At 55.7% G+C, this 22370-nt stretch overlaps 3 protein-coding genes across 10 annotated transcripts; all 3 read left to right on the forward strand.

Annotated features, from left to right (window-relative positions):
• Window positions 1-841: 841 nt before the first annotated feature.
• Window positions 842-10827, forward strand: Pidd1 (p53-induced death domain protein 1). 6 transcript variants are annotated; one of them, XM_052195413.1, is made up of 17 exons: window positions 842-927; window positions 1585-1970; window positions 2393-2806; window positions 3023-3232; window positions 3315-3369; window positions 3470-3671; window positions 3748-3879; window positions 3994-4173; window positions 4253-4400; window positions 4485-4620; window positions 4698-4848; window positions 4937-5060; window positions 5154-5272; window positions 5353-5466; window positions 5567-5766; window positions 10700-10728; window positions 10806-10827. In XM_052195413.1, exons 2-16 carry the CDS (start codon window positions 1661-1663, stop codon window positions 10713-10715), a joined length of 2511 nt encoding a protein of 836 aa, XP_052051373.1. In that variant the 5' UTR covers window positions 842-927; window positions 1585-1660; the 3' UTR covers window positions 10716-10728; window positions 10806-10827. The 6 variants fall into 6 exon arrangements, with proteins under 6 accessions (XP_052051373.1, XP_052051365.1, XP_052051332.1 ...); XM_052195405.1 differs by lacking the exon at window positions 10806-10827 and having other exon boundaries at window positions 10700-10776; XM_052195372.1 differs by lacking the exons at window positions 10700-10728; window positions 10806-10827 and adding an exon at window positions 5998-6754.
• Slc25a22 (solute carrier family 25 member 22) lies at window positions 10806-15233 on the forward strand. Its single transcript, XM_052195426.1, has 9 exons — window positions 10806-10878; window positions 11002-11127; window positions 11377-11432; window positions 12239-12329; window positions 12847-12965; window positions 13073-13247; window positions 13336-13490; window positions 13567-13642; window positions 13724-15233. The coding sequence occupies exons 1-9, from the start codon at window positions 10859-10861 to the stop codon at window positions 13875-13877; spliced, it is 972 nt and encodes a 323-aa protein (XP_052051386.1). The 5' UTR covers window positions 10806-10858; the 3' UTR covers window positions 13878-15233.
• Window positions 15234-15555: 322 nt separating this feature from the next.
• Window positions 15556-18577, forward strand: Cend1 (cell cycle exit and neuronal differentiation 1). Of its 3 annotated transcripts, XM_052195449.1 has the most exons (3): window positions 15556-15662; window positions 16091-16185; window positions 17114-18577. In XM_052195449.1, exon 3 carries the CDS (start codon window positions 17211-17213, stop codon window positions 17658-17660), a length of 450 nt encoding a protein of 149 aa, XP_052051409.1. In that variant the 5' UTR covers window positions 15556-15662; window positions 16091-16185; window positions 17114-17210; the 3' UTR covers window positions 17661-18577. The 3 variants fall into 3 exon arrangements, with proteins under 3 accessions (XP_052051409.1, XP_052051402.1, XP_052051394.1); XM_052195442.1 differs by lacking the exon at window positions 16091-16185 and having other exon boundaries at window positions 15556-15667; XM_052195434.1 differs by lacking the exon at window positions 16091-16185.
• Window positions 18578-22370: the final 3793 nt, after the last annotated feature.

A 22370-nucleotide genomic window follows, 5' to 3' on the forward strand; every position in this document is an offset into this window, starting at 1 on the left:
TCTGAAGGCTGCTAGCAGAAGACTGACTTCAGAACTGTTCTCTATGAAGGTTCCCTGGCAGCTTGATGGAAACAGCGAGGAAGAGGCAGGTACCGGAATGGAAGCAGAGGCTGGCAGGGCGTTTGCCCATCACCCAGACTGTAGCGCTTCACTTGGTCACCCCCAGTCCACCACCTCCCCTGAGGATTTGGGGAGTTGGCTTCAATAGTCACCAACTTAGGCAAGATCTCTTATCTCAACTCTGTTTTTGTTCTTTTGAGACCCACTTAAGTCAGGGAGGAAAAACCAGGAAATTCGCTGCCTGGGTAGCTGGCCCACAGTAATGTCCAGTGGGGAAGTATCTGGGCTCCAGAGAGAGGGAGTTCCGCTGCAAAGCCTGAGGAGGAAGTCCCAGAGACTCTGGGTCTCAGCCTTCCCAATGCTTTGACAGTTCTCATGCTGTGGTGACCCCAACCATGAAATTATTCTTGCTGCTACTTCATAACTGTAATTTTGCTACTGTTATGAATCGTAGTGTAAATATCTTTTGGAGTTTGGCAAAAGGGTCGCGACCCACACGTTGACAACTACTTTCCTAGAACGGTTTCCCCACCCCTAGGAAGCCCGCATTCAAAGTTCTAGCTTCTAGCAAGGAGTGTGGCAATACCCTAAGGTACCCCAAAATTCCTGTCTTACAGTGTTCTCGGGGACCCAGTCTATGCAGTGCGGTCACAGGTGTGGGGTTCCAGGGGTCTGAAAGTGTGAGTTTCCCTGGGAGTCACCGGCCTTGCTGGTGCAGATAACAAAAAAGGTAGAATCACTGAAAGTCCGGGAGAATTCCTACTGGCTGGCCGGGAGGGGCGGAGCCCGAGGCTGCCCGCCCGGAAGCGCGCCGGCGGGAAGCCGGTGTGGAGCGCGCCTACACTGGCGGGGAGATCAGCGTGGCAGGTACTCAGTGGGCGGCGGGAAGTTTGCTCCAGAGGCGGGACCAAAGCGACTCCTCACCTACTGAGACCCTCTCTGCGTTCCCCTTTTGACGGAGATGGGAATTGTAGCTCAAGAGCGTCTGCTAGGGACTGCAGTATGGGATCCTAGCACAAGAACCCCAAAGTCCTCTTGGCTCCCCTTCGCATTGTTTACTGACCCCCCTCGGGCACAATGACAGCCTGCAGTGGAAGAAAGTTCTGGGTTCTCCCCAAGCATTTTGAGCATGAAGGTAGAAAGTGCGTCCTTATTACAAGAGCCCTGTTGGTGGGGTCAGGGGTCACATGGGCAGATTCCAGAATTGAGGTGGAAAAACCTCTCCTTGTCCTCCGTCTAAGGAGGGTTCTCCAAGCTATGCCGTTCACAGAGTCGCCCTACCTGGTGCCTCTCTCAGGCAGAAGGATCCAGCACAGACAGATGCCAGCCTGTCTGTGACCATAGGGCTGCAGTGACCACACTCACTACCCCTCCTCTTGCCCCTCCCTCGTCCCCGTGCCCTGGGTTCTTGGGCTGGTGGTTTCAGGAGCTCCCCGGTTGGTTTCCAAACTGAGTTATTATTGCTCCGACCTGGAGGAGGAGCTGGCCCTCTACAGCCTGTTCCTCCTCCCCCTGCTTCTCCAGCGTCTATCAGCCTTGCCTAAGCAGGCTTGCTTGGCAGGCTGGGACATGTCTGGTCCCCGAGGACCTTCCACGGGTGATGGCTGCAGCGTTGGAGGGGCAGGAGCTGGAGGAAGCTGCAGCTGCTGCAGAGGATGCTGCAAGGTCCACAGTGGAGGCAGTGGATCCCAGGCCCGGAGCATCTTTTCTCCTGGCTGGGAACCAGTTGAACTTGGACCTACGCCCCGGGGGCTGCCATCGGCTGCAGTGCCTGTGTTCCCAGCAGCCCCCACAGCTGCTGCAAGTGGAGTTTTTGCGGCTCAGCACCCACGAGGACCCTCAACTGCTAGATGACACCCTAGCCAAGGTTCCGTGGAGTCTGTTACGCCTTCGCTCCCTGGTCCTCAAAGGTGAGTACCCTTACTCCTGACGCTGTCCTCATCTCTGTCCCCTGGTTTGACTCTACTCCTCGGTCACAAAGGCTGTCCTTGTCCCAGCCCTAGCTCCAGACCTCTCTTCTCCCTGCATGTCAAGTGTGAACCCCTCCCTACCCCACCACTGTTCCTTGTCCTTAGCCCTGTCACCTTCCTCCCCAAATGAGGCTGACTGGGTTCTGTCTCCAGAGCCTAGAACCCTGAAGGTGCCTAGTCAGGTCTCTGCAGATCCCAGTCTTTCTGGGGTGATGGATGCTATCAGCTTGTGTGAATTGGTGTCTTCCCTGATATTCTGTCTTCCTCTGTCCCTCTGGCTGGCTTAAAAGGGAGGCTTTCTCTGACAGGGCTGAATGGAGGAGACAAACTCTGAGCGCTATAGCTGTCTCCCCCTCTTCCAGGTGGCCAGAGCCGGGGTGCCCTGGGTGCCTGCCTCCACGGTTCCCTGACCACTCTGCCTGCGCGCCTGAGTGACTTGACCTGCCTGGCCCACCTAGACCTGAGCTTCAACAGGCTGGAGACACTGCCGACCTGTGTCCTGGAACTGCATAGCTTGGATGCATTGTTGCTTTCTCACAACTGTCTCTCAGAGCTGCCTGAGGCCCTGGGGGCACTGCCCACCCTAACCTTCCTCACTGTGACACACAACCGCCTAGAAAGACTCCCCCCAACACTGGGGTCCTTGTCCACCCTTCAGCGTCTTGATCTCTCGGAGAACCTTCTAGACACCATACCCTCTGAGATTGGAGACCTGGGCAGCCTCAGTGAGCTCAATCTGGCCTCCAACCGGCTGCAGAGTCTCCCAGCTTCCCTCGGTGAGTAGCTATGGTGTCCGCCTTGTTTCACCAACCAGCATCAAGCTACTGCCCAGAGCTTCACTGCTCCCAGATGTCCCCTTTCCTTCTACCTCCTTGGTTGCCTATAATTCACATGTGTCATTGTCCCACCATGTGCTAGAGTACAAAGCCTTTAGTTTGAGGGTCTTGTCACAGGGCCACCATGAGTAACCCTAAGCCGGCACTTGGCTGCAGCGGGGCTGCGTTCCCTGCGGCTCCTTGTTCTGCACAGCAACCTCCTGACCTCGGTGCCCAGTGGCTTGGCCCACCTGCCACTGATCACGCGGCTTGACCTGAGGGACAACCAGCTCCGAGACCTGCCTGTGGAGCTACTGGACGCCCCCTTTGTGCGCCTGCAGGGGAACCCTCTGGGAGAAGCCTCTCCAGCACCCCCAAGTCCCCCAGGTAGGCTTGGCACGGTGCATGGCCAGGCTATGAGAGGGTGAAGGCCCATCGCCATTCTGACCATTGCCTGTCCCTCGTGCAGACGCACCCCAGAGTCCAGAAATGCCCAGGCTGTTCCTGACCTCAGATTTGGACAGGTATTGGTGGGAATGTGGCTAGAACACATCTGTCTCCCCTGCCTCCCAGGCCACGCTGGGGTGCCTTGTCTTTGGGCTCTTATACATCTCTCTTCCTCAGCTTCCTTGTGACTCCCCATGGCTGTTCTGTGACCCTGGCCTGTGGTGTCCGCCTACAGTTCCCAGCAGGAGCCACCACCACGCCCATCACCATCCACTATCGACTGTGGTTGCCGGAGCCGGGCCTGGTCTCTCTGGGACCTCATGACTTCCTGCTTAGTGGTGTCCTGGAGCTGCAGCCCCATGGGGTGACTTTCCAGCAGGCATGTCTAGGATGGGTAGGGGGCAGGTTTGGTGACCTTGGCTTGGCTCTGCTCACACACTACTGTTGCCTGACAGGATGTGAGCTTATGGCTGCTCTTTGTCCCCCCACGAGTCCGAGTCCATCGCTGTCGTGAGGTAGTTGTGAGGACACGCAGTAACAACATCTGGAATGATCTAGAGACCCGACTGGAGGAAGAAGCACCCAAGGTGACAGCTGCCTAGGCCCTTGGAAGTGAGGGGAGAGGAGCAGCCTGCCCTGACCCACCCTCCCCACCCACTATCTTCTACCCTGACACCTATCCATCCTCCTGTGTGTTCCAGAGGCTGTGGGCTCGCTGCCAGGTGCCCCACTTCTCCTGGTTCCTGGTTGTTTTGCGCCCAGTGTCCAACACTTGCCTGTTGCCACCAGAGGGAGCACTTCTGTGTTCCTCAGGTCATCCTGGGGTCAAAGTCACGTTTCCCCCTGGGGTCACAGAAGAGCCTCGGCAAGTCTCCATGCAGGTATTGGTAGAGCAGTGCCTCGGGGGGCATGAGGTGGTGCCTCTGCGTACAGGAGGCACTGAAGTGGTTCTCTGCCCAGGTAGTGCATATGGCCGGGCTAGAGCTGAGAGCGCTTCTGGAAGAATCGGAGGCATCAGTGAGCCCTTTGCTGTGCCTTTCACAGAGCGGCCCCCCCAGCTTCCTACAACCCGTCACTGTGCAGTTGCCCTTGCCTCCTGGCGTGACAGGTGAAGGTGCATGCCTCAGGACCAAAGGTGGGTGCTGAGGAGGGGAAACCGCATCTAGAGGGGCTTCTGCCATTTCCTTTCCAGGCTTCAGTCTGGACCGCTCCCACTTACATCTGCTCTACCGAACACCCCTGGCAACCACCTGGGATGACATCACCACCCAGGTGGCACTGGAATTCACCCACCTGTATGCACGCTTCCAGGTCACACACTTCTCCTGGTCAGTGTCCCCTAGCTTCTACAGAACCCCTTCTGCCCTTCCTCTGCATGGCCACGCCTCAACTCTGGCACTTCCAGGTACTGGCTCTGGTATACCACCAAAGCCTGTGTGGGGGGCCTGGCCCGGAAGGCCTGGGAACGGCTGCGATTGCACCGCGTGAACCTTATTGCGCTGCAGAGGCGCCGAGACCCTGAGCAGGTCCTGCTGCAGTGCCTGCCACGGAGCAAGGTGGGGGCAGCAGGAACACAGTGGTGTGACCTGAAGGCCAGGGTGGGTACAAAGCTTTAGCTTCTAATCCCTTGTGGTTGCCCCACAGGTCGATGCCGCCCTGGGTCGGCTGCGAGATCGCTACCATGGCCCCGAACCCTCTGAGACTGTGGAAATGTTTGAGGGTGAGAGGTTCTTTGCAGCCTTTGAGCGGGGCATTGATGTCGATGCTGGTAGGTCTCTCTTACCCAGGGTGCCCTGGGGAGTGACACTGCGGCTCCTCCTACTGAGTTTGCTTCTCCCCCCCCCCCCGCCCCCCCCCATAGACCGTCCAGACTGTGTGGATGGCAGAATCTGCTTTGTCTTCTACTCCCACCTGAAGAATGTAAAAGAGGTTTACATTACCACGACCTTGGACCGGGAAGCTCAGGCTGTGCGAGGACAGGTGGGCCGATGTGTCGGGATCCTGGACTGAGGTGTCTGGATCTGAGGCTGGAGCTCTGAACCCACATGATCCTTCCTCAGGTGTCCTTTTATCGGGGTTCACTTCCCGCGGAGGTGCCTGAAGAGGCAGAAGCTGCCCGGCAGAAGAAGGGCAAAGATACATCGTGGATGGCCACCTTGCCCATCAAGCTACCGGTGAGGCTGGAGAGGCGTAACTGACAAGAGGACACAGTCCCCGGGGTGACCAAAGACAAGAGAATGGGTCCAAGCTTACTGTCTCCTTGCCTCCTGACAGAGACTCCGGGGGGCCCGGGGGAGTGGGCAGGGGACTGACTTCTCCTTGATGCCTCTGAACCTGGGGGATGCGGAAACTGGATTCCTGACTCAGAGCAACCTGCTGAGTGTGGCCTCGCGCCTAGGTCCTGACTGGCCAGCTGTGGCCCTGCACCTCGGCATGCCCTACCGTGAGCTGCAGCGGATCCGGCACGAGTTCAGGTGAGCTTTGTGAATGCTGGTGATCCTGCTGACCCCCAGCCTCAGGTCCAAGGCCGGCGTCTCCCCCACCCTCCACCCTGTGCACTAGCTGACAGCTATCATACAGGTGGGGGTGGAGCGAACATCAGCCTGGAAAAGGAAGGTCTGGTTACTAGCCCAAGGAACTCTTGAGAGCGTGTGGAGCTTCTGTGTGTGTTCCTGGGCAAAACACCTTTGTCGCCGCCCCTCCAGGGACGACCTGGACGGGCAGATCCGCCACATGCTCTTCTCTTGGGCTGAGCGCCAGACTGGACAGCCTGGAGCTGTGGGGCACCTGGTACAGGCCTTGGAACAGAGTGACCGGCGGGATGTGGCTGAGGAGGTGCGTGCTATCTTGGAGCTTGGCCGCCACAAGTACCAGGACAGCATCCGGCGCACAGGGCTGGCCCCTGAGGATGCCACTCTGCCTGGCGCCTCAGCCTCACAGACTCCAGAGTCCACACAGGCCTAGGCTCACAGACCTAAGACAGCCTTAAACTTGACTCGACCAGTGGGCAAAGCCCTATCCTACCTCACCTGTGTGGTGCAGTGCCTCAGCGTATAAAAACCGCTCACTGTCTAGCCCAAGCTAGCCTCTAACTTGCAGTGAGTGCATCTCAGAGATTGTTTTACTTGAAGGATAGCGGGTTGACTAGGTGATCTGAAGCCCAGTCCCAGTGTGTGCTGGCCCATACATGCTCCCAAGCCAGGCCCTCCTGCCGAGATGGGGACAGAGAAGGCCCAGAGCCATGGCTAAGTAGTTAACAACACTGGCTGCTCCTTCAAGGGGACCCAGTTTCAGTTTCCACAACCTACCTGATGGATGGCTCATGACAATCTGTAACTCCAGTCAGAAGGATCAACACCTTCCTCTGGCCTCCACAGACACCAGGCACACGTGGGGTGCAAACATTAATGCAGGCAAAATATCCATACATATAAAATAAAAGCTATTTATTGTGTGTGTGTATGACAGAGTACTTTTTTTGTTTTTTGTTTTTTTGATTTTTTGGATTTGCTTTTTTCGAGACAGGGTTTCTCTGTGTAACCCTGGCTGTCCTGGAACTTACTCTGTAGACCAGGCTGGCCTCGAACTCAGAAATCCGCCTGCCTCTGCCTCCCAGAGTGCTGGGATTACAGGCGTGAGCCACCACAGCCCGGCGACAGAGTACTTTTACAGAGATCAGTCCATGTAAGTCCCCAGGAATGAAGTCAGGGTCACCAGGCTTGGTTACAAACACCTCTTCTCAGAGAGCCACCTCTAGGCCCTGATGTGTAATATTCCCCAGGGGTGGGGAGGAACCATTCTACATAGTAACCCTGCAGCAGGTAAGGATACAAAGTCATCTGTGACAGAAGGGTGCATAAGCCCTGCCCACCAGGGTCTCATGGGCGGTGTCTAAGGAGCGGCTACCAGAAAGCTCCGGGACCAAACCTTCCCCAGACGATCCCATCCCCGTACTTCTTCCCTACTATTCTCAGTCTACCCGGCTTGAGGTGAGGAGAAGGAGGGTCTAGGGATACTCCACAGAGCCCACTCCCTCGAGGGTGGCCTGAGGCAGTGGTAGTGGCCACGCTGGCCGAGAGGGGGAGCCGACGGCAGCAAAAACTTAGGGCGGAGCGGGCGCGCCTCCGAGAGACGCGCCTCCCCGCCTAGGTGCAGGCCCCGCGCGCGGCACAGCGGGGAGGCGATCCCGGCGGCGGCGGCGGCGGAGTGGTGAGTGCTGGCCGCTCAGTTCCCGTGGCGCCCGCCCGAATCTGGCTGGGTTGCAGGGAGGAAAAAGGGTGGCACTGGTGGCCGCGAGAGGTGACATCTGCTCAGACACTGCGCCTCCGGCGGAGCCTGAACCGGTGGGTACCTCAACCGGCTGTCTCCGGGTGTGGAAGGCCGTGCTCGGTCCCGGCTCTGCCGGGCGCGCTCCCCGCGCACACGTGTCCCAGCAGTGTGGACGCTCCACAGCAGAGGCTGGAGTTATTTCTGCCGGGGGTGGGGGTGTTGCACATGTGAGAACCCACTGGACTTGCGTGGGCACGTACATGGTCAGAGTCCACAGTAGTCTGGCTGGAGATAACGAGGCCCGCTGAGCCCAGACCGTGGGGTAAAGGGCATGATGTGGCCTGGAACAGAGGATGTGCTCCATACTGGTTTTTCTTTGTGGGTTAGCTGGAGTACCTTTCTGTGGGAAACCTCTTTGTGACCCTCTAGCTAGCAAGACAAAGCTATCCTCCCAAAGACAATACTGGGAGACTGGATTGGGGGGAAAAGGCATGCTAGTAGTGAGGCTCAACCCCAGTCTCAATCAATCTCTCCCCCCTTCCCTCCCCTCCCTGTCCTCCCTTCCTCTCCTTCCCCCCTCTTTCTTCAAGACAGGGTCTCTATGTGGAGCTGGCTGTGATTCTGGAATTCTCTGTAGACCAAGTTGCCTTTGAACTTACAGAGATCTGTCTGCCTCTGCCTCCCGTGGGCTGGGATTAAAGGAGGGAGCCATCAGTGCCTCCAGTGTTTCTTTTAGGTAGGAAACAGGCAGCTTTATTTGTGGAAATTTAGGAAGAAACTCTATGGAGCTGTTAGCCTCTGTATGCTAGTCTGGCATTTCTCATTTGGCCTGTGGCCTGACTGGAGAAGAAGGCAGAAAGCTCTGGTTCCTCAGTGGCCTGACTGGACAATCAGGTTTCTATGGTAACACAGAGGGTGCAGAGGGAGCCCAGTTTGCTGTCTCACAACTGATGAGAGTTAAAGAACACACACACACACACACACAGGAGTGGTGGCATTCGCCTTAAATCCCAGCACTCAAGAGGCAGAGGCAGGCAGATCTCTGACTTTGAGGCCTGTGCGGTCTACAGAGTGAGTGACAACTCTAGGATTGGGGGAGGCAGGGAACAGACACAGGGTTCCCTTTCCGTGTTGCTCCAGGCAGCAGAACCCCTCGCTCTCAGCTCAGCAACTGACCTCTCTGGTGTTCTGCCTCTTTTGTTTTAGTTCTGGATGCAGGGCTGACTCAGCCCTGGGATCTCAGGGTCTGCCTGGCTCTTCCCCATGCACTTCTGTCTGACTTCCAGGATACACGCTACACCCAGGTCCCCAGAGAGCAGATATGAGGGGAGGTAGCATCCAAGGGACTCCGAAGGACTGCAGGCTGCACAGGAAGGATGGGGCTTCTCCTGACGATGGGGCAGCAGGGAGAGCCACTGCAGCTAGTTTACACTCAGAGCATAGTATGGAGCAAGAAACCAGACTACGGTTCAGAGGTCAGGCCTCCTCCACCCACAAGGGCTAGGAGGGACAGGCACTCTTGAGGCCCCTGGTATGCAGAGGTCAGAGGACACCTGGAGTACCGTACCGCCTTTATGCCCTCTGGTCCCACAAGGTGAGCATGGCCAGTGCTTGGTGGTGGTGGCCATTGAAAATTCAGCATCCCTTCCTTGCCCTTTCCAGAGAACAGGTCTCCTTTCTTGTGCCCTGATAGGCACACCCAGATCTCACAGCCCAGTAACCCATTTCTCAGGAGCACATATTGTTAGGTCCATACAGGGTGTCCCATTCCCTGGAGCTCCAGGGCTGTAGACAGATCTGTGCTTCTTCCAGATAGAAACCTACTGAGTGGCCTGAGGTTGGGACCCCTATGGGTAGGTGACCGGATTGGTTCTCAGGGCTACTCTGTTCCTTCTTTCGTTACCATCCAGGCTGGGCCCAGCCCCAGACCCTGAAAAACTGTCCTCCCCATCTCTTCCTTTTCCCATAGCTGCTGAGATTACCATTTAGCCCAAAGTGAAAGAGAAAGTCCTCCCCCAGGCCCGCTCCGCCCCGCCCCTCAGCCAATCCGGGTAGGCTTTTGTCTCCTCCCCCTGGCCAGCTTCTTTATCTCCTCGGAGCGTAGTTGTCCGAGCGGTGTAGGAGCAGCTGTCTGCGCTCTGGGGCGTACTCTGGGTGAGCAGGACCCCGTGGGTTGTGGGGGTGGGGGGTGGGGAAGAGGCGGGTAGTGGGTCCAGAGTCACGACTCCTCTGGGGGCTTTTTAGTACGAGGCAGCCTTGTGACCCCGTGTGGCAGCACTGAGGATACTAGCCTGTGTGTGACAGCTGACCTCTGAGGGCTCGGGAAGAGACACGGGAGGACCAGGACTGGTTTTTATGATCGTATCCCTCACGGGAGTCCCCTCCCCCACCCAGGCAGGCTCTCGGTGCCCCTTCTCTCCCACTCTAAAGTTAGAGGATATACCAGCTACAGGTGCTTCAGGAGCCCAGCATCCCCCTGCCTTCCTCTTACCATTTATTCCTGTCCTCTCCTCCCCAAGTCCTTATCCCTAGGCTCCTGCATCTTCTGGGAGTGAAACACTTCCCTTGGGAAGTGGACAGGAAGGTGGGCAACCTGCTCGGTGTGGGTGGGAATCTCGCTTCTCTCTGGGAAGGGGCTCCGTGGCCCAAAGTGAACTAACTGCTAGGGAACCGGGTCTGCTCCGCCCAAGAGCGCCACCAAGGAGAAACCGCCATCACCCCATCCCACTGAAAACACTAGCTGCCTCTGCGTAAGGGTGAGAACTAGTTACCGCGGCGGCAGCTCTAGTCCAGGGTCCAAGTACTACTGCATTAAAAGGCATCTGGCCCTTTAAAAGCTGGAGCTTGCCTTCTGTGCGTGAGCTTGTGCGTGTGTGAGCGTGAGTGAGTTCCTGGCTGCCTGGGAGGACGGCACCGGGAGGGCATTGAAGTGAAGCCAGGTGGCCCCAGGGATGGGTGGCCTCCCTTTCTTCCAACCCCCCCCCCCCCAGTGTATCCTCAGGGTACCTTGATGGCTACAGTCTGGAGCATGGTGTCTAGGGAGTGAGGGGCTTCATGCCCTTGTGAGATGGTGGGCCGGTAGAGGGGCTTCTTTCTCTGATAGGCCCCTTTTACCATTCATTCTGTCCTTTCTTTCAGGTGGCAGAAGTCTTGAAATTGCTTTGAAGGTGAGGACATCCCCTCCCCCACCGCCAGCCACCACCGCCAGCCACCCACCTCGTCCTCATCAGCCCCTCCCCATCAGTGCCTCCACTCACACGCCCGGCCTGAGTCAGCCTCCTGCTTCACTTGGCGTAAATGGCTGATAAGCAGATCAGGTCAGAGGGACCCCAATCCCAGGGCTTTTGGTCTTGGCTCTCACCCCCTCCCCAGCATGACCTCCCTATCCCCTGTCCTGTGGTTGAGGACGTTACTCCTGACACTTGACCCTGCACACACAGCCTGCCGGCCAAGCTCATCAATGGTGGCATCGCTGGGCTAATCGGGGTCACCTGCGTGTTCCCTATCGACCTGGCTAAGACGCGGCTGCAGAACCAGCAGAATGGCCAGCGCATGTATGCCAGCATGTGAGTCAGAGCTGCACGGGAGGGGTGAGGGTACAGCTTCCACCTCTGATCTCTGATCCTGCACCCCTGGATTTGACGAAGGGGAAACAACACACGGGCAGGCCTGAGAGATCCCATCCCTGACAGAGTCTTTGGTTTCTTCGCCGGCCCAGGATGAGCATAATGGGTAGAGACAACGCTGGCTGCCCTCGCCTGACTCAGGGCCAGGGTCCAGCTGGCCACAGCTTATTGGCATCCCCTTGACTGCAGGTCTGACTGCCTCATCAAGACCATCCGCTCCGAGGGCTACTTCGGGATGTATAGGGGTGAGACTTGGGGACGGGCGACAGAGGGTCTGGCTGGGAGCAGGGACTGGGGTGCATGCCTGGGCTTGGTCTGTAGGTATAGATGTGTTAGGTGGTGCTGGGAGCACCTGGGCATGGTGGGAGCATCTGCCAACCCTTCGTGCTGGGGGGACTGGATGTCTGAGGGGATAGTCTTCTGCAGGGTGGCAGGTCTCAAGCCTCACCTGAACACCCTGCTATCTTCTACTGGTAGAACAGAACTGGTTTTGTTTCTTTTTCTCTATCCTGGTGGCTCGGATCTCCTCCACTACTTTATGTGACAGGCAGGACCACATCTGTGCCTAGAAACCGGGGGCATTAAACAAAGCAGCTTAGAACACAATCCCTGAGGGTGGATTTGCCCAGATGCTGTGGAGCCCTGAGCCCTCAGCTCTGAGCAACCATCCACAGCCTTCCCTGAGCCCTGACCCGTGCTGGGGTCCTGCCAGGGAGAGCACTTGTCCTCAGGAGGGACACCCACCGTGGTCTCATTGACTCTCAGGAGAAGCCTGTTCTGCCAAAGCCAGAGACAGATGGAGGTGGAATGCTGGGGAGGGAGGACACAGCGCCACCCCATCCTGCCTGGTTCCCGCCTGCCTGGCACAAAACAAGCCCATATGTGGGTGAGAGGGCAGGAGGCTGCAGCCAAGGAGTGCCAGGCAGGGCTTTGCCTGTGTGGAGCAAAGTGCTATCCCAAAGCCTCCCTAACCCAAGCTATCCAACAAGTCTATCCCCACCTGACCTGCCTGTGTCCCCCAAGCCTCAGCTGACCCTCAGATGCCCCACAGGAGCAGCAGTAAACCTGACCCTGGTCACCCCTGAGAAGGCCATCAAGCTGGCAGCTAATGACTTCTTCAGACATCAGCTCTCTAAGGATGGGTGAGAGGCTGGGCCATGCTGGGTGCTGGGGCCCAGGTCCTAAGGGTGCGTTGTTAATCCCACCTATCCTCCCAGCAGTCCCCTAGACTGATAACAGACCCCAGATGCTCTTCTACCTCAGTCTCTTTGCTCAACATCCCTGACCTTCTGGGGGCGGGCGCTTCCCTGCTGCCCACGTGAGGAGGTACAAGGCGGCTGCTGAGTCAGCGGCTGTTGGCCCCTAGCCACTGTCTGCTGCTAGAATTTGGGGGCATTAAGCAGTTACCCCATGGCTGGAGTGTGGGACTGCAAGGTTGGCCCCTTCTGTTCCCCATTTCTATTTCTGAGCTCTTGCATGTGAGACCATCTGTCCTTTGGGCTGGACGCCTGTTGCTGGAGAGTTGGGAGCCCAAGGCTGTGCCCCCTTGGGACCTCCACAGTTCCCATCCCCCTTGACACCAGTGAATCAGACTGTCCCTGCCCCATGTAGGGAGTTGTTCCTTATCACCTCAGTCATAGTCCTGCCCCTGCCCTATAGACAGAAGCTGACCTTGCCTAAGGAGATGTTGGCAGGCTGCGGGGCTGGCACCTGCCAGGTGATTGTGACCACCCCCATGGAGATGCTGAAGATCCAGTTGCAAGATGCAGGCCGCATTGGTAAGGTGCAGGGAGGGGACTGAGCCTGGGTGGGGACAACAGCTAGACCCTGTCCCCTGCCCCTTCCCCAAGCCAGGAGGAAGAGACCAGAGATCCTTTCTCACCAGCTGCTCAGAGGAAGATTCTGGCTGCCCAGGCTCAGCTCTCAGCTCAGGGAGGTGCCCAGCCCTCAGTAGAGGCTCCAGCCGCTCCTCGGCCCACCGCCACCCAGCTGACCCGTGACCTGCTAAGGAATCATGGCATTGCTGGCCTCTACAAGGGACTGGGAGCCACACTACTCAGGTGGAGAGACGCGGGTGGGCGTATGGGAAGAGGAGGTCAGCCTACTAGCTCCTCCCCTCCCACCAGCTTTACTCCTTTCCCCCAACAGGGATGTCCCCTTCTCTATTGTCTACTTCCCTCTGTTTGCCAACCTGAATCAGCTGGGCCGCCCATCTTCTGAGGAGAAGTCACCTTTCTATGTGTCCTTCCTGGCAGGCTGCGTGGCTGGGAGTGCAGCCGCCGTGGCTGTCAACCCTTGTGATGGTCAGTGCTTGGGTCTGGGCCCCATGGTTGGGGCATGGGGTAGGAACCCCCGTAGTGACTCATATATCCCTTGTAGTGGTGAAGACTCGGCTCCAGTCACTTGAGCGAGGTGTCAATGAGGACACTTACTCCGGGTTTCTGGACTGTGCAAGGTGGGCTGGGTCCCAGGAACGGGAACAGGGCTGGGACAGGGCTAGGCTGGGCACCGGTTCTGACCTTTCCCTCCCTTACAGGAAGATCTGGAGACACGAGGGTCCCTCCGCCTTCCTGAAAGGTGCATACTGCCGTGCACTGGTCATCGCCCCACTATTTGGCATCGCCCAGGTGGTCTACTTCCTGGGCATCGCTGAGTCCCTGCTGGGGCTGCTGCAGGAACCCCAGGCCTGAGCCCATGGCTGCTTCTCCTCAGCCTATAGGCAGGGGCCAGGACAGGGTGACCAGCACAAGCCCAGGGAGGAATGGTCTCTCCCCAGTCCTCCCCATCAAACAGGAAGATGAGGGGAGGGTGCAGGGACCTCATGGGCGGTACACACGTAGGCCCCTGTGTGGTCCCGAAGGGACAAAAAATTGGGATCAAGGTCTTATTTATGTAGAAAATGCAGAAATCTGTACATTCCTCAAGCCAGTCCTGTCGAGCCAGTTCTGTCCCATCCTTGTACCTCAACCCAGTCCCACTTGGCCTGAACACCCCATGAGACAGAGCTGGTCTCTGGGCTGGGGCCCCCAGGCCTGGTCTGCGCAGGCAGACCCTACCCTGTAGTCCACTGGCTCCAGTCTCCGAGGCTCTCCTGGTCTACCAAGGGGACCCACACACACCCAGAATTATTTATTGAATTTGCTGTGCCCGTGTGGCTCTCCTGTCCTCCGTCCATCCGTCTTTGCCCCTGCTGCTCTTCCCACCTCATCCAGGACCCCACTCTGCCTCCCCAGCCAGCCTTACAGGAGGCGTGGAGTGTCAGCCTCACGTCAAAGCTAGGATTCCCAGGCTGGGTGTACTGCCACAGTCAAGTGACATCCCAGGCACCCCACACATACTCTTCCTGCTGAGCCTTTGGACCCCCACCATGTGGGACCCAGATTGCTTGAGGTCTTTGTGTGCCTGTGGTGGACAGTGTGCCCCCCCCCCAACCCTAGCAGTCAGCTGGCTGGGCTGCTTGGGGATGGGTCCATAAGGGCACAGTCGCCTTTCCCCGTGGAGTCAGGCACCGTGTGCTTGTGTGCTGTTCGTGCCTCAGGACTCTTCTGCTGATCCCGTCCAGTAATTTAGTTCTCCAGCCTGGTAACTCTTCGATAGAGCCCTACTCCTGGACAGAGATTGCTTGTGGGGGAAGGGCAGGCATGAAGGCCAGTATGGAGCCTGGGCCTCCCAGCACTCTGGGCCTCTGTCCATGTTTGGAAAACCCCACCCTTCCAGCCCTGGATCCTCTGTTCTGAATCAAAGCAGCCCTCCCCTGCCCTGGCCATGTGATTGTGTTTGGTGATTGACTGAAGTGCTGGTGCTGTGTTCCTCAAGCCCAACCCCCTCCATGGAGGCCCCTTCCCAGTGACACTACCTGGGGCTCAAGTCTGGGCTGCCCCTAGTTCACGGTTGCTCCTGGGAGCCACCCCTCCTATTATGTCTGTACCTTGGAAGCTGCTGCTGCTGCTGCTTACAGAATTATATTTTTTTCTTTTGAAGAGTTTTAAGAAGTTGTAACTTTTTGTGTCTTGTCATGTAAAAGATAAATAAATATTCTAAATAGATGCTTGCTTTAAGAGTCTGTGCTTGGGTGGGAAGGTGGCGAGAGAACGGACTCGACACTAGCCAGGCTTTCTGTGCAGACCAGCATCGCCCAGGTCTCCACCCTTGCAGACTCCTAACTCACAGTCTGGAAAGGATACAGGATACAGTCAGGCAACCTTGCTATACCTTCCGGTTGAGTCTCCTTAGCCGTGAGAAAGGAAGCTAGTCATAGCGACAACCCACCTCACCGCCACCTCCGGGTTCCCAGGGTGCAGGCGTGGCTCCGCTTACGCAGCTATCCCCGCCCCTTGCCCCTGGTCCTCCTGCCTTGCGCCCGGAGTGGTGCATTGTGGGAAACTCCTGAGCACTCCTCGGGTGTCCGCAGCCACCGCCCGCTGTCATCCTGTGAAGTGAATGCGCAGCGAGAAGCTGGAGACCCCAAAGAAGACGTAAGGTGACAGGCCCTTCCGAGGGCGGGCAAGGATAGGGAGGTAGGGTGGGATTGGAGGCGCAGGGTCTAGTGGCCAAGCAGTAGTGCATTGGCCTTGAAGGTCACTGGGGTTGTGGCACGAGCACTTTACTCTGCCGGGCTCAGCAGCCCTGGGGAGGCAGAGGAGGCAGTTGGAAGAATAGGATGTAAGTGTAAGCCGAAAATAACCACGGGCAGTTAACTGCTCTGTGTAAACTTGATGCTCAGTGGCTAAGGCCTTTCCAGAAATATAACATGGAGGAGCTTCCTGGGAGGTGGGCAGCACCTGGGTTACTGCACTAGTTATCTCCATCACTGTGTGACCTTCAAATGACCTTCGGTATGTTCACTGTGTGTGTGTGGTAGAGGGGCTCCCCCTCCCTGCACACGGGCCATTCGTCCTTCCAGGGTGGAGGCAGACAGGTGGTCCTGGGTCTTCCCGACACAAGTCTCTGCAGCAAGGTGGCCAGGCCCCAGTCTCCCAGCTAGGACACAGAATCAAGGTGAGGTCTTTATTCTGCATCGACCCTGGCAATGCTGCCAGGGACCCCCTTCGCTCCTGTAGCACAGCCTTGAGCTCAGCAAGGAACTCTTGTCCTTGAGCTGGACAAAGCTGTGGTCCGTATTGGGGAAAGGGCACTGGAGCTAAGCCGGGTGGGGCGGGTGACCAGAAGCCGCACTGGCTAGCAGACTCCCTAATGGCTTCTCGGCCTCCATTTTATCACTTCCTGGTGACCTGGATCCACTCTCCCACTGACAGAGTCTGAGAACCCGGACTCTGGGCTCTTTCTTGGTCCTTCCCTTCCTCTATAGATTCTCCTCAACCTGAGACCAAGGCGCCACGGCATCCCAGTCTGTGAAACAGCAACAAGCTCCCTCCCAAGATCGCACGCAGCACTTAGCTCTGTCAGCACTCTTTGAGCGAATAGTCTCTGCCTTTTTTTTTTCTTTTCGAGACAGGGTTTCTCTGTGTAGCCCTGGCTGTCCTGAAACTTACTCTGTAGATCAGGCTGGCCTTGAACTCAGAAATCTGCCTGCCCCTGCCTCCCAGAGTGCTGGGATTACAGGCGTGCGCCACCACCGCCCGGCAATACTCTCTCTTCCAGTTTGCAGGGTTAGATCCATATTTCTACAGCAGAGTCTCCCTACCCCCACTGTGGGATAGACACAGTGTGTGTGAAGAAAGACTGGAACATAGGTTAGGAAACTGAGGCCTCTGGTCTCAGGAGTGGAGGGGCTTCTGCAAGAATGGTCAGAAGCAGATAGAGGGCACGCCTTGGAAGAGGGGGGAGCAGGCCCACAGGAAGCTCCTCCATTGGAGCTCCTAGAGAATTCAGGGAATCAGGAATGTTATCTCTGTGGGGCAGGGGCAGATAAGCTATACAGAAGGTGTGTTGTCCCTGCCACCATCTCACTTGTATTTACCTCCAGGCCCATATAATGCCCAGAGGTGAGCTGTCCTGAGCCACTGTGGTCTAGCCACCTGCCAGTCACACAAGCCCCAAACCAGCTGCCAGCAAAAATCATCATGGAGTCCCGTGGAAAGTCGGCCAGCAGCCCCAAGCCAGACACCAAGGTGCCTCAGGCCACAGCTGAGGCCAAGGCCACCCCAGTTGCAGATGGGAAGGCTCCCTCGACCAAGCCTGTGAAGAAGGACACCCAAGCAGAGAAGCAGGAGCAACCAACAGCCCCTGGGCCAGCCACTACCAAGAAGACACCAGCCAAGGCAGATCCTGTCCTTCTCAACAATCACAGCAACCTGAAGCCAGCTCCCACGGTGCCGGCAGCGCCCAGCAGTCCTGATGCAACCTCAGAGCCCAAGGGTCCTGGGGATGGGGCAGAGGAGGACGAGTCCAACACTGGAGGCCGAGGTCCCTGGCCTTGTGAGAACTTGACCCCTTTGCTGGTGGCTGGAGGTGTAGCTGTGGCCACCATAGCCCTAATTCTTGGTGTGGCCTTCCTAGCCCGGAAAAAATGATACCTGGTGTCCAGGTCAGGGCACAGTGCCACTTTCTGTACAGACCTGAATATATAGTGCATGCAAGGTCTTAGATATCTAAATATTTATCTATACATATACACATAACAACACACACACACACACACACACACACACACACACACACGTATGCTATGTACATCCGTACAGCAGGAAAGGAATAGACAGTGAGCCCACCTCCACTGACCCCAGCACACCCGCTCCCAAGTTTGGGGGCAGGAGCCCGGCTCTGCGGTTTGGGGCAAGGGGATAGCTTGGACAAGACCACTAGGAATAGATGCTGGGTGTGGCCTCTGAAAGAGAAGTGGTGGAGTGGGCTGGCCCTGTGGGGACATTAAAGGGCATGGCTGTCTTATTCTCCCCACTTGTCTTTTGAGCAGCCAGGAGCAGTCTGTCTGGGCCTGATGCCGGGGGACTGACCTGAGGGTGGGATTCACCTGCAGAGCTACCTCCACCCACTGTCCTTGTCCTGGTTGAATGGAAAGGCAAAGCCCAACAGCTGAGTTTGGGATGGGGTTCCCACCTCTTCCTTTTTTTTTCCAAGGTATGCCCCAGGAGAGCTCCTGAGGCTAGGATCACCTTACTTCCTGCCCAGAGCAGCCATTTGTTCCAGGGAAGGGGTGGTGCTGAAAGAAGGCTTGGTAGGAAGGCAGGAAACATGCAGGAGCCACATTCCAGTTCTGCCTGCCCAATCTTCCCCAATACTGTCCTTCCTGCCTGCGCCCAACACCCCCTTGAGTTTAACAGCGTATAAATGCAATAACACAGGTAGAGTAGAACTGCCCAGTGGGTGGCACTCACTCACTGCCTGCAGGAAGACCCCTCTTTAGTGCATCTGGCCCCAGCTTGCCCCTTGGTGTGGTGACAGTGGGCAGCTTTCTAAAAAAAAAAACAAAAACCAAAAAAAAAAAAAATTGCAGTGGGCTCTTAGGAAATAGTGCCCTCACCTGGCTAATGGCGGCGGGGACCTTGGGCCTGAATGGAGACTGAGTTTGAAATAAACCAATAAACCGTTACAATATAAAGTCTGGGCTGCTGTCCTCACCTGCATGGGGCTGGAAGCGGCAGGCTGACTTCCTATGTGGGTATGCATGGGCCACAGAGTCATCATGTAGGTTTTCCAGGGGACAGGGTGGAAGTCTGAGGTCCTCCTCCATGCCCTGATCATTATGGGCTATAGGTGCCTACAGCTTCGACCAGACCCTCCCCCATCCCAGGTGCTCCCCCCTCACCCCCTGCCTTTGTGGGAGCCTGAACCCAGATGGGCATTTCAGAGCTTCACAATGATAATTGTGTCTGTTCATCAGCCCTGTGCCCCCACCCACCCAAGGCCTGGGCTGCTACTCAACAGTGGGACAGAAGGCTTTGTTCTCAGAACCTGTGCCAGCAAGGATTTCTCCCCATGAGATGCAGGAGAAGCGGAGGTCAGGTTCCATCTCTAGTCGCCTGGCTTCCACAGGTCCCTGAGCCCACTCTGCCCTGCTGTGTTCAGCACATGGGAACTGTGAGGGAGGCTGTCAGGCAGTGGGCTGCAAAGAGTAAGGTTCATTTGGGACTATATCATCCTGGGCCCCTCCTTTCCATTTGGGCGGCTGAGGCTGGCAGGCAGCCTGTTGACCTGCTCCTCCTGAGGCTTACGTTGAGTTGGTGGGTTTTTTTCCTTTCCAATCTCTTGTGACCATCCCTACTTAGAGCTGTAGCTCTGCTCCGCATAACACATCCCGTCCAAATCTGGACAACTCCAACAGGTTGAAGGCATCCAAAATGAACATTCAGACCACTCTTCCTGGTCTCCCGTTGACGACTGTCATACAGACTGCCTCTTTAAGTCTAAGCTGGTGCCTGCCTGATTCAGGGATTCCTGAAGCAGGTTTGGGACGTGCCGGCCACACAGCCACCTCCAGCTCCTCTGCACTGCAGATGCTGAGGTCGCCCTGGGTGAGGTTGCCGCCTCATCCAGTACTCTCATCCATCCATCTCTGCCTTGCACTTAAAACACAGAAGCACCTCAGGCATTGTGTGGCACTGGGGGGCAGAGGCAGCTGTGAGTGTCTGCTGCGCTGAACCACTGGGAGCAAGCACTTTTAAGTGATAGTCTTCTCATGTTGTTACTCCTTATTGAGTCTCTATTGAAGCACATTTAGGTTGTTTTTAAAATACTGGTGCCTGGCCTTCAATCCCAGCACTCGGGAGGCAGAGGCAGGCAGATATCTGAGATTGAGGCCAGCCTGGTCTATAGAGTGAGTTCTAGGACAGCCAGGGCTACACAGAGAAACCCTGTCTCAAAAAACCATAAATAAATAGATAAATAAACAAACAAACAAATAGATAGATAGATAAACTGGTGCCTGAGGCTAGAGACATGACTCAACAGTTAAAAGCATTAGCTGCTCTCCCTGGGGACCTGGATTTGATTCCCAGCACTTACATAGTGCCTAATAACCATTTGTAACTGCAGTTCCAAAGGATCTGATGTCTTCTTGTGGCCTCCCCAGGTAACGGGCACACACGGTACATAGACATATAGGCAAAATGCCCATACATATAAAAATTAGTTAAAATACTGGTGGCTTGAGAGATGGCTCAGTGGTCTTCCAGAGGACCTGGGTTCGGTTCTCAGTATCTACCTGACAGCTTGCAGCCTATAATGACAGTTCTAGGGAACTAAGCCATATGTACACATACAGGCAAACACCCATATGTATAAAAAATTAAATCTCAGTTATGAGAATATTAGCACCTTTACACAGGGCAGAAATGAAAACCTTATGAAGCCTTGCTCTGGTTTAGGCCTGGAAAGTTCTTTGTAGGTGTTGTTGGTTGCAGACTGGGGACCTGCTGGTATGCTACTGGAAGATAGTGAGAGCATTAAGTGGGGAACAGGGTATGAGGACTTCAGGTCATCTGGGGGAGTTTGTTTGTTATTTGCCTATTATTGTTAACTTCTAAGCTAGCTGTGGTAGCACATGCTTTTAATCCCAGAACTTGAGAAGTAGAAGCAGGTTGGTCTTTGTGAGTTCAAGACCAGCCTGGTCTACATAGTGAATTCCAGGATAGTCAGACCCTGTCTTAAAACTGTAGTTACAAACTGTTGTGAGCAGCCATGTGTGTGTGCTGAACTGAGTCCTCTGCAAGAGCAACAAGTGTTTTTAGCCACTGAACCTGGCCTGAGTGCCTGTATGCCTCTTTGTCATTGGGGGCTGTTCTTTTATCTTTTTCCTTTTATACAGGACCTCAGTATATAACCCAGGATGACCTTGAATCTATACTCCTGCCTCAGCTTCCTAAGTACTGGGAGTACTGAGATTACAGGCATGTAATACAATACCTGACTAAAGCCAATCTTATGCATGAGATGTGTGTGTGTATGTGTGTGTGTGTGTGTGTGTGTGAGAGAGAGAGAGAGAGAGAGAGAGAGAGAGAGAGAGAGAGAGAGAAAGAGAGAAGAGAACCAACCAGAGGTCAGCTCAGGAATCAAGCCTTAAGCACTGTTTAGTTTATCTGCCTTGTCTTGCAGTATTACAGTTTAATGTGTGTGACTATGTTGCCTGCATGTGCATATTTGTACTGCCTGCACATCTGGTGACACGAGGTCGGAAGCGGGTGTAGTATCTTTTGGATCTAGAGTTACAGATGGTTGTAAGCCGCCGTATGTGTACTGGGAATCAAACCCAGGTCCTCTGGAAGAACAGCCAGTGCTCTTGACTGCTGAGGCATCTCTACAGCCCTGACCAACTTTGCTTTTGTTTTGTTTTGAGGCAGTCTCTCACTGGCCTGGGGCTCACTGGCCTGTAGGCTAGGCTAGCTCATCGGCCACCCTTGGGAATTCCTGTTCCTCCCCAGTGCTGAGGTTACAGTTGTGAGCCACCATGCCTGGCTTTATTTTGTTGTTTATGTGGTTTCTGGGGCTCCAACTCAGGTCATCTGACTGAGCTATTTCCCACTTACTTTATTATTCATTTTGCATTGAAGCATTTAGTGCTGCAGTTTATTGCAAATGCTTTCTCAGTTGGTGCAGCAGAGATTTATCAAGTGTCACACTGTCCCTTTGCATTCTGGAATCTTGGATAGGAGACCTTGCCATGCAGTTTAGTGAAACAATCTCACCATGTACTCACACTTAATCCTGTTGGGCAAGCAGGCTCCCAGTGGATGGCCAGCCAGGCCTCTGAAGGTGTTTCTGTTCTACCAGAGCCAAGATGGCCCCAGCCTTAGGCAGCAGGCAGGCCTCTGCCACCCACTTGTGCCATCTCCTCTTGCCCTCTTGTGACACCTGCCACCTGTGACTGCAGCTCTCTCTGTAAGTCCTTCCTTCGCTTTCCCAATTTCCTAGCTGTGCTCACTCCAGAGCAACATTAGAACCAGGGAACAAGATAACCACGGGACCAAACATAATCTCAGCCTTTGAGAGGCAGAGTTAGAGGGAGGAGAGTTTCAGACAGTCTGGGCTATAAGACCAGCTTGGGACTAAAACAGAAAGAGTTGGGGCTGGAGAGACGGCTCAGTGGTTAGAGCACTAGCTGTTCTTTCAGAGGTCTTGAGCTCAATTCCAAGCAACCACATGAGGCTCACAACCATCTGTCATGGGATCTGATGCCTTCTTCAGGCATGCAGGTGTGCATGCAGATACTCATATGCCTAAATTAAAAAACAGAAAGGAAAACATTGGAGCAACTGGCACAAGTTAGG

Source organism: Apodemus sylvaticus, chromosome 1, assembly GCF_947179515.1.
Source record: "Apodemus sylvaticus chromosome 1, mApoSyl1.1, whole genome shotgun sequence".
In the NCBI taxonomy this organism is placed as follows: Eukaryota; Metazoa; Chordata; class Mammalia; order Rodentia; family Muridae; genus Apodemus; species Apodemus sylvaticus.

Excerpts from the sequence above, each read along its gene's own strand:
- Slc25a22 (XM_052195426.1), top strand. The coding sequence starts at position 10,859 with ATGGCTGATAAGCAGATCAG. Across the intron at positions 12,966-13,072 it reads GCAAGATGCAGGCCGCATTG|CTGCTCAGAGGAAGATTCTG; the intron begins GTAAGGTGCAGG and ends CTTTCTCACCAG. Across the intron at positions 13,491-13,566 it reads GGCTGTCAACCCTTGTGATG|TGGTGAAGACTCGGCTCCAG; the intron begins GTCAGTGCTTGG and ends TATCCCTTGTAG.
- Cend1 (XM_052195442.1), top strand. The coding sequence starts at position 17,211 with ATGGAGTCCCGTGGAAAGTCGGCCAGCAGCCCCAAGCCAGACACCAAG.
- Pidd1 (XM_052195372.1), top strand. The coding sequence starts at position 1,661 with ATGGCTGCAGCGTTGGAGGGGCAGGAGCTGGAGGAAGCTGCAGCTGCT. Across the intron at positions 4,174-4,252 it reads CTCGGCAAGTCTCCATGCAG|GTAGTGCATATGGCCGGGCT; the intron begins GTATTGGTAGAG and ends TTCTCTGCCCAG. Across the intron at positions 5,767-5,997 it reads CGGATCCGGCACGAGTTCAG|GGACGACCTGGACGGGCAGA; the intron begins GTGAGCTTTGTG and ends CCGCCCCTCCAG.